Source organism: Taeniopygia guttata, chromosome 2, assembly GCF_048771995.1.
Source record: "Taeniopygia guttata chromosome 2, bTaeGut7.mat, whole genome shotgun sequence".
NCBI classification, from domain to species: domain Eukaryota; kingdom Metazoa; phylum Chordata; class Aves; order Passeriformes; family Estrildidae; genus Taeniopygia; species Taeniopygia guttata.
Window position 1 is genome coordinate 27,664,838 of NC_133026.1, and position 10,069 is coordinate 27,674,906.

The 10,069-nt window shown below is 41.6% G+C and overlaps 1 protein-coding gene across 2 annotated transcripts; it reads left to right on the forward strand.

The window, feature by feature from the left end:
- The first annotated feature begins 1,681 nt into the window (after positions 1 to 1,681).
- LOC100228369 (von Willebrand factor D and EGF domain-containing protein) lies at positions 1,682 to 9,019 on the forward strand. 2 transcript variants are annotated; one of them, NM_001309490.1, is given in 5 exon segments: positions 1,682 to 1,943; positions 4,560 to 4,655; positions 6,371 to 6,475; positions 6,886 to 6,981; positions 8,620 to 9,019. In NM_001309490.1, coding segments are annotated over 5 exon segments (597 nt in total). In that variant the 5' UTR covers positions 1,682 to 1,753; the 3' UTR covers positions 8,730 to 9,019.
- Positions 9,020 to 10,069: the final 1,050 nt, after the last annotated feature.

Sequence of the window (10,069 nt, forward strand, 5' to 3'; positions counted from 1 at the left end):
TTTATCCCACTTGCAAAAGTAATTCAAAGTCAACCCTCACAGTAGACGACAAGACTTGGTTTTCCCTTAGTATTTCAAAAGGCATGAGGCTCATTTCACTTTTCTGTAGACTCTCTATATAGGTGCTTACAATGTCTCTTTTTCACTATTGGTCATTCCAAGTCATCTGAAAATACTCCACTGGGCTGAGTCTTGGTGTTGAAAGTGTGTCTTTTCTCTAGGATACTTTTGAACTTATAGGAAAATCTTGTTAAATATTGGAAATAATGAGAGAAAAAAATGTTTTCTTATCATCTATGTTTGTGTTCTTTGCAACAGAAATACATGATTAAATGGAAAGATATTGCTATTTTGTCACAGAATTGTACTCAAGCCAGAATGCTGTTTCATTCCCAGAAACAGCATGGTAAGGAGCAAGTCCAGAGAGGAGCAGTCAATATGCTCAGAGGGCTGGGGTACTTCTTCTGTAAAGCCAGGCTGAGAGCTGTGGCTATTCATGCTGAAGAAAAGAATATTCTGGGAAGAATTTAGAGCACCTTCCAGTACCTAAAGGAACCACAGAAGAGTTGGAGAGGAACTTTTGATGAGGGTATGCAGTGAAAAGACATGAGTAAATGTCTTCAAATTGAGAAAGAGTAAATTTAGATCAGATATAAAGAAGAAATTCTTTACTGTGAGGGTGGTGACTAGCATAAGTTGCCCAGAGAAGCTGTGGATGTCACATCCCTGAAAGTGTTCAAGGACAGGCTGGATAAGGCTTTGAAGTGGAAGATGTGCCTGTTCATGGCAGGGGTGTTGGAACCAGATTATTTTTAAGGCCCCTTCCGAACCAAGCCATTTTACAATTCCATGAGACCTGTATTCCTCTCTGTCAGGTGGCAGTGAGTTCAGTCCATCAGTCCTCTCCCTGAAATCTTTCTTTGACTATCGCGTCGTGATATTCACATATGGCACCTTTAAAGATGGAAGTGTATGGAAATCAGAGTCTGTAGGGTCTCAAATGGGGTGGGAGTTCAGAGCTGTGCTGTCCTGGAAGTCCTGGAAGTGGTGACAGGGCCAGCAGATGTTTGGTGTGCCAGCAGGCCAGGCGCTAAGGTGGGCTCCTTGTCCAACACCTCGTGTGACGATCTGGTGACTGGTCCTCTGCTGTTGGAGGCCTCTGTGCCTGCAGATAAAATCACAAGATCAGTCAGGTCCGACAAAACCTCTGAGAAGATTGAGTCCATTCTATGACCGAACCACCACTAAGTCACTATGCGCCACATCCAGTCTTTCCTCAAACACTGAGGGATGATGACCCTACTACCTCCTTGGGCAGCCTGTTCCAATGTCTAGAAACCCTTTCTGGCAAGAAATTCCTCCTACTGTCCAGCCTAAACCTCCCGCCGTGCAGCCTGGGAGTCTGTCATCTTGTCCTGTCCTGTCGCTGGGAGAAGAGGCGGAAGCCCCCAGCTGGCTCCAAACCCCTTTCAGGGAGCAGTGGAGGGTGACAAGGTCCCCCCTGAGCCTCCTTTTCCGGCACCCCGGCCCTGAGGCGCTCGGTGACCGCTGGGGTCAGGGCGCTCGGGGGGGCTCCCAGCCGCCGTGACACGGCGCGGGGCGGCGGGACGGGGAGGCCGGACCTGAGGAGGAGGAGGAGGAGTGGGAGCGGACTGAGAGGGTAAAAGCGAGAGGAGCTGAAGGAGCGGGCTGAGCGGGCAGCGAGCGGAGCGGAGCGGGCCCAGCTGCCCGAGGCGGGGCTGCCCGGCCGGGCATGGCGCGGCGGGCCGGCGGCGGGCCGGGGCCGCTGCTGCTGCTGTGGCTGTGGCTGTGGCTGTGGCTGAGCGCGCTGGGCCCCGGCCCGGCCGCCGCCTGCAGCCCGCGCTGCCGGCACGGCGGGCTCTGCCTCGCCGACGGCTCCTGCCTCTGCTCCAAGGGCTACGAGGGCGAGCGCTGCCAGCACGGTAACGGGGGCGGCACCGGCGGGATGGGCACAAGCGCCGCGTTCGCTCCCTCCCGTGCCAGCCCTCCGGCCAGACATCCCTGCGGGAAGGGCTGAGGAGAGCGGGTTTGGATCTGGTGTGAGGCGGGTGGTGAGGTGCCAGGAGGACCTAAAGAAGGAGAGGGGGAGGAAGAGAGCTAAGGCACCCTTTGGTAAGGTGAGGCAGCGATAGCGAACTGATGGAGCACAGCCAAAAGCCAGCAGGAAGACCTCACGTTAGTAAGCCGACCCTGCTGTCGGAAATGGCCGTGGGTCATCTCTCTCTATGGAGAGAGCTTTTTGCCGCTTGGGTGTTGGGTAAGAGACCACTCGCTGGACAGGCTTTGGTGTTTTATTTCTCCTACTGCTTTAACTGCACGCTTAAATACTTCCCGGGGAAGTATTTAAGGAATCACAGAATCAGGTTGGAAGCGACCAGAAGGTGATCTGGTCCAGCATCCCTGCCCAAGCAGGGTCATCCTAGAGCGCAATGCACAGGATTGCATCCAGGTGGTTCTTGAATGCTTTTAGAGTCTTGACAGCATTCTAAGCCACAGCAACATTTAGTTAGTATCTCTAAGTGCAATTAGTCAGGACTAGTCACTAATGAAAGCATCAAAAGAGTGTGTAGAAAGTAGGTTATTTTCTGGATTTCTTTTTATTTGGAATACATTGTGCTAATAAAAGTACTGTTGTTTCCTGCCTGGGTGTTACCTGATGCACAGAGTCATTTGTACATCTTATTTCCATGGTAGGAAGTGTAAAGCTAGGGTGGAGTCTGTTCCTGTTGGTTTCCACGGAGAGACAAAGTATTTTTTGAAAATGCCACCTAATATGCAAAAGTAAGCGTTGTGAGGAAGAGTTTTAGTTTAAACCCTCTTCAATGTTACACGTTAGATTTCTAATTTTCTTGCTTAAAAGTCTAACTGTAGAGCTTGTGGCTATTAAATGCTGAAAAATCACTCAGTGTCAGGAGTTCCTTTGCTTTGCATGTTGTCCTATGTGAAGAGGTGATAAAAATTGTACAATATTTCTTCTAATTTTCAATGTCCTTCATTTGAAACATTATTGTTTTTCTTTTTTAAACTCTGACATGAAATGCTGAAAATTTCATTCAGGGCTGTAATGTTTCATGGAGTGTTGTTTCATTTTGAGGCTGAGGCTAGCAGGTGGTGACAAACAATGTATAGCTAATGTGCTGTGTAGTGTACATTAAAAACTATGCTGTATGAACTGTTTCAAAAACTGTTGGTTTCTAGACATTTTGGGGTTTAGGGGAGAGGTGAAATACGGGTGGAGAGGCAGATCAGTTCTTGAACTAGAGAGGTGAACTGTCTGGAATTGTTAAGGAAACCACTGAATCTTTGTGCTTGTAAGGTCATCAATGTACAAAAAAAAAAAAAAAAGGATAAATGAAGCTTCACCTGTTGTTCTGTCAAAAAAACCAAACTGAAAACTGTGTGAAATAACACAGAAACAGAATTTTTCTTAAATTGGGAGCTCTTTTTTTCATACATCTCTGTTCTTTCTTTGCCTGCTAGTACTCATTCTGTGGGTACTAATGTGAAAAGTCTTCTATTCTTCAGCTGGGTTTCTTGAGAGTGCAATAAGTATATGAGGACAAAATCAGGATGGTGTTCATCTTTTTCATACTTTTCACCCATCCAGTCAAAGAATAAGTAGAGAGCTCATCTCACACCAGCAGCTAATTCAGATGAGACTCCCAGAAACAGATGGGTTTCTAAAACCTCTGTGTGAATAAACAAATGTTTTCTCAGATAGCAGGGCTGATTCAAAGTAGCAAAGAGTCTGCATGATAGGTAATTAATTTGCAATATTAATGGATTTATGCAGAATTTTGCAAAATTTAGATTTTTATTCATACCTTATCAAACTTATCCAAGCTGTCAGCAGTGAAAAAGTTGCAGGATTTGTGATAATCATTGATGCTTTTCTCCCAACAGATTATTAGAGTTGTGAGAAAAGATACATTTGTCTTGCATGCTTGTTAAACAAACACTGTATATTTCAGAAAGGCTTCTGAAAAGCCAGCTGAAGCAAGAAAAGGGGAAAAAAGAGTGTGGGGGAGAAGAAAATCCTGACTTACCTCTGGAGACATTTTAGAGAAGAGGTATAAGGAACAGAGCATGCAGTTTTTCTGAAGATGAACGTAGGAATCCAGTAAAGAGTTTGATATTTCATCTTAAGAATCACATGATGCCTCTCAAGTTGCAACATCTTTTTATTGAATCATTTCTTCTTCTCACCTATTTTCTGTTATTTCTCCAGTTATCCAAAGCTTTTTTTGGCAGTCTGTGTTCCTGTTTAATATGGGTCTTCTGCCTATTCTGTCCAGGCCCAAAATATTCCTTAGTTTTGAGTGCTTAAAAGCTTAGTGTAGTAGAGTGCTCCTTGTACAAAACTCCACTCCAGGGAAATTATTTCACCTTATCAACAATGTAAGGTGACATGGCAGATATATCTTAGAAAATATTAAGACAAAGTGATGCAAATGTAATAATGTGCAAATTTCTTATGTATTTAAGTAGTAACTCTATTAAGATTCACCAATATATATCCAACCTTTCTTTTCTTACAGCTACGTGTTATCCAAAATGCAAAAATGGAGGAGAGTGCCTCCGACCTGGAAAATGCAGATGTCCTCCTGGGTATGGGGGTAGATACTGTCATAAAGGTAAGATCCAAGGAAGTGGTAGCTTGGAAAGACAAGGAGTTTGAAAACATACTAAATTAATTCAGGATGCCTCAAATCCTGGTTCTAACACACTTTGACCTTAATTCTGTGAATCTCTGACCTTACTATCAAGACATGCATGGCCTAGAGGTTCTGCATGCTTGCAGGAGGATGGGATGGAGTACACATACTGGAATGTGTTGTGAGAATCTGAGTAAGTTTTTTGCCTTGGAAAATACCCTTTTTATGTGCTATGTAAATATTCCATTTAGCTCTATAACAGATTCTTTCTAAATAATTTATTGAGACATAGAGATACATATTTCTGCATTGAGTGGTTGAAACTTTTATGTATTATCTGCAAGATGTTAAGATTGAGGGCCAGTCACTGAGGATGTGTGTGGCAATGTATTGTTGAGAGGTAATGGGAGATGACAGAGAAGTAGTAAAGACCAATTTTGATGTGTGTGTGGTGTGGCACAATGTGCTATACAGAATCTCACAAAATCACAGACTGGGTGATGTTGGAAGGAACCTCTTCAGGTCATGATTTCCAAGCTCCCTGCTCAAGCAGGGGTACCTAGAGCCAGCTGCTGAAGGCCATGTCTTCATGGCTTTTGAATACCTCCAAGGACAGAGACTCCACAATTCCCAGGGCAATCTGTACCAGCATTTGGTCACCCTCTCTGTGAAGACCTGCTGATGATTTTCTTGTCCTTTATGTGGCTGGATTTGATTTTCAGAGTCAGTTCTTGTATTACCTCTCTAGGAGCTGAGGTGAGGCAGACCAGCCAGTAGTTCCCTGGGTCCTTCTTGCCCTTCTAGAAGACTGGAGTAATATTTGCTTTCATACAGTCCTCATGCACTTCTCTCTGTCACTGTAATGGATCAAATGCAATCAATATAAAATACATTCACTTACATTGTGTGACAAAGTTTTATGCAAACAAACATTGAAAAGCTTTTCCAGCTGTGCTGGATTTGACTTACATGTCCTTGCATGTTCAGTATTTGTGGCAAAGATCTGTTAGCTAAAATTGTGCTCAATACTTGTGGTTGAACAAGAGATGTGGATATTTTATCTACAAATTATCAAGCAGACATCCAAACTGTCCATCTTTACAGTGAAGGATAGTTGTTTTTCTTCAATACAGTGAAGGTGGTAGAAAATGCATTTATGCTTGTAAAAGGAAGCATTTGATAGCACAGAACAGTGATTGTGTTCTCCACATTTGATACCAATCATTTGTCTGGCATAAATAACGCTTCATTAATGAGGCCTTCAGGGCTTTGATGTGTACAACAATTCTGAAATGAGGAGGCTAACTCAAGTGTTTGGCCTTTGGGAAGGCACTGCTTAACTTGACTATAGTCATCAGTTCATTTGTCAAAGTAATATCCTCTTTTCTTCCTCTTGTTACCTGTTGGTCCTGTCAGGTAAGGAAATATGTGAATCCTTCACCACATCTTATTGGCTTACCAACTGTGATTTGGCAAGTTAGATACAAATATGCATTTTAGTAGTTCCTGTGGTGTAGCTGATGAACAGCCTGTTACTGGTGAGAAGTAGAATAGTGCCTTGCCCTGAACAGTGGAAATTTTAGTTTTTGCAGATGTGATAAAACAAGTGGTTGATGCCAGACAAGCTGTTTAAAGACAATTATTTGAAGTTCTGTGCTGCTTCTGAAATGCCCAGTGTATGCTGTTTTCCACAGTAAGCTGTGAAGGAGGCTGTCAGAACGGTGGGGAATGCATCTCTGTCAATGGAGTCGTGAAGTGCCTGTGTGCTTCTGGCTGGACAGGGTCAAGATGCCAGGAAGGTGCGTGTCTAGATTCATTAAACTATTTATATTAATTCTAAAACTACAGTAACAAAAACATTTAAAATGTATTAAGAAGCTAATAATATGGAAATTACATTACCACAGAAATAATTGACCTACTAAATATTATGGATACTTACACAGATAAAACAGTGTGAAAATATTTTGCATCAAGGTGTACAACTTTTCACATTTAAACCAAGATTCATAACACAGTACCTACATTTTTTTTTTTCCATTTCCATGGTGCTGGAAATGTTTTTGGAGTTATACCAGTTGAATATCTGACCTAGAAGGAAATGTGTTTTGCCATTTTGACTTGTATCATCCTGAATCTTTCATTCTGTCAGGATTCTTTTATATCAGTTTTATAAATCCTGCTGACTTACCCATTCTTTTTCTTGTAGCAATTTGTCCTCAAGGTTGTCGGAATAATGGAGCTTGTGTGGCTCCTGGGATTTGTAGCTGCCCAGCTGGATGGGTCGGTAGAGCATGTCACTTAGGTAAATGACTTCTGACATTTTTCATTTATCCTTTCCTCTGCTTGTTTGATTTACCAATCAAAGTGTTCAAATCTTCAGGGCCTAACAAAGCTTCCAGGGAAGGTATCTTAGAATAGTAACTGAGAGCTCCTTCCACATACTGGGGCTCTTGCAAGTATGTATAGGGAGTAGATGGCTGTTCAATTTACTCAGAAACACATAACTTTTTCACTTTGAAAGAGATTCAGATTTTGGTTGTCACCAAATTAATTACTTGGTTTGTTTCATTGGTATTTATGAAATATTGTCTGTAAACTGAGACCCCAGTATAAGGGTCTCAGTTTACAGACAATATAGTAGTTCTGTATATTATGTATATATATAGTACTTCAGTATAGTACTTCTGTAATTTTCAGTATAAGGAACTGAAAATTACAGAATTACTATTGCCAATGGTGTGGGTTAGAAGCTTCATTAAATTTTATAGAAATGTAAAACTGAAACTTGCTTCTCACTTTGAAGATAAATTGATAGAATCAACTCCATGTGTTCTTAGAACTTTGAAAGCTGCCTGTAATCCAGATTAGTACTGATACTCTTACTGAACAACCACTTCCATTTTTACAAACTTTGATTCACAAAAGCAGGTGATTATAAAGTCTTTAATCTTGGCTTCTTGGGCTTTGTATGCTTGTAAAAGCACTGCCCTGATTCTAAAGGCAATAATACTGAGACTACAAAAGGCAAGGGTTTATTTTTTTACTCTCTGGGAGTCTGTAAACACCCTCATGCAAACGTTGGTTTTGAAGTGGATATTGTGGATGCATTAAGTCCTCTGCATCTGATATTTTCTCATGGCTGTGGGCACAGCTGTAGCACTAAGTCAGCTAGTGTTAGTTCTTCTACAATATATATGGTCAAGCAAATATTAACAAGTCATATTTTGATGTTCCCATTGACCATCAAAATGGGTTTATAGTCATCAGTGTGTTGAGATAGAGGGTGATATTAAAAGCCAAGTGTGAGAGTTGCAGAGAACTTACAGAATGATTAGTTCCCTGCAGCTGCAGTAATGGCACAATTGTTCAGGTTCTTAATGTCAAAATAATCAGTTCCCAAACTAACTAGATCTGCATCAAGTTTGACTTCTTTTGGTGTACATACTCATATATAAATTGCAGCCCCTGGCTTGTCAGCTGAACTGGTGTGTAGCTGAAGCTGTGCCCACTCAGCCTTCCTCTGCTCTTGTAGGAGAAGAGGAGGGCAGTACGTAAGATACTGACAGGATGAGGTGACTGTTTCCTCATGGGTGTGAATCCAAGCACAAGCTTGAATAAGTTTCAGCAGGAATTTTTATTGTTCTCCCACTTTTATGGGGACATCCATCTCAAAAAAAGCCTGTGCCTTAAAGAACAGAAATTATAGTATTTTAAAAGGGAAATGGAGCATAAGTAAGACTAGACATATCGTGCCTGTATTCCATGAAGGCCACAATGCCATAAATTGAGAGACATTGCTTTTCAGTTCTTCTATTATGCTTTTATTTATACTGCCCCAGTGCAGTCACCAGGGAACAATTCTGCTACTGCAGTGAGACAAAAAGAAAAATGATGCTGTGTTGTGCTGAAGACATGCTGTGTATCTGGTGTCTCATTTCAGCTCTATGTAAACTGCCCTGCCAGCACGGAGGGAAATGCATTGCTCCAAATGTGTGTAGATGTCGACTGCCATACTCTGGGCCACAGTGTACAAAGAAAAGGAAGGAATGAAGCAACTTCAGTTAAGATCAGTTGCATTTTTTATGTGACTATAAAGAGAAGTCTGCAGCAATGGGGGAAATAAACATGGTAACTTGATTTCAGACAGCTTTTTGTTCTCACTATATTAAGTACATGCTTTTCTATATGAAAGGAAGGTATTGCTGATTGTAAGAATTTTGTTATAAATATCCAACTGTGCGCTGTGTATGACATCTTTTCTCCTCATTTTTTCTTTATAAGCAAAAGTATTATGCTTGGTTGATACAGCTGACCTTGAAATAAAATTTTCCTCAAATCAAGTCAGAATAGATCTATGCTCTTCTTTTCAATTTTTCTCCCCTTTGACTAGACTTTGTTATATATTTTTTAAAAGCATATGAAACAAAAAGGCCTCAATTCACATAATCAGAAGTGAATGTTAGTTCAAATATAATTTGCCTTGAGATTAAACAGTTGCAAGAGGAAACTTGCAGAGTTTGCATCTTCTGCATTATCAAACTGCAAAGCATCTTATTTAAATCATGGTTATCACTTTATGTCTGCTTCCTGTCCCTCCCCCTCCAATCTGATCTGGATCTCAATCAGCTAAACAGTATTTCAAAAAAACCCCAACAACTAGCACTCCCCCACAAATACTTGTTCAGTCAATTCTGCCGTTACTTTCTAAAAGCTTAATCCATGCTGATACTCTAAAAGTCCTTATCTTGACTACTTCTAAGGTCGTATTATCTGATCAGCTCTCAACATCCAATTGTTTATTTTCCTTACCCCCGTGAGACAAGGAAATGACTTTTTTTTCTGGAGGCATTGGTAATTCTATGCTATTTAAGACTGTGTTGTTATGGGAGCAGTATATTGGGAGGCTGCAGACTAGCAGTGAGGAAAAGCCATGCCTGTCACAAATCAAATGTGTGGGGGATGTTGATGTTGTCTTCTGGAGATGTTCCTGTTTGGCTTCATTTAGGTTTTACAGGCTTTTGAATGGGCTGCAGAAGGGACTGAGTCTCCTATGTTCATTGTTCCTTGTTTCATGTGTGCTGTTTTTGTATGGTACTGTTGAGGAAGGTTTTGCCAAAACATGCAAACTGAATCAGTGAACTTTCTGCATGATGCTCGGATCAGTATTTTTTGGGGGGGGGAGAGGATTGATTTTGTCTTCTAGATTAAACTGGAATATTTTTTTGTGTGTGTGTGAGAATTTTAGCTATGCATTACATTTGTTGGAACATTTTAACTGTGTTTAACCACCAGAACATGTAGCTCTCACGGGCAGTGACTTAGGTGGACCTCTTTCTCCCATGATTACAAGCCACGGAGTACAGAGGCAAAGGTAATGGGGTCTTCACAGT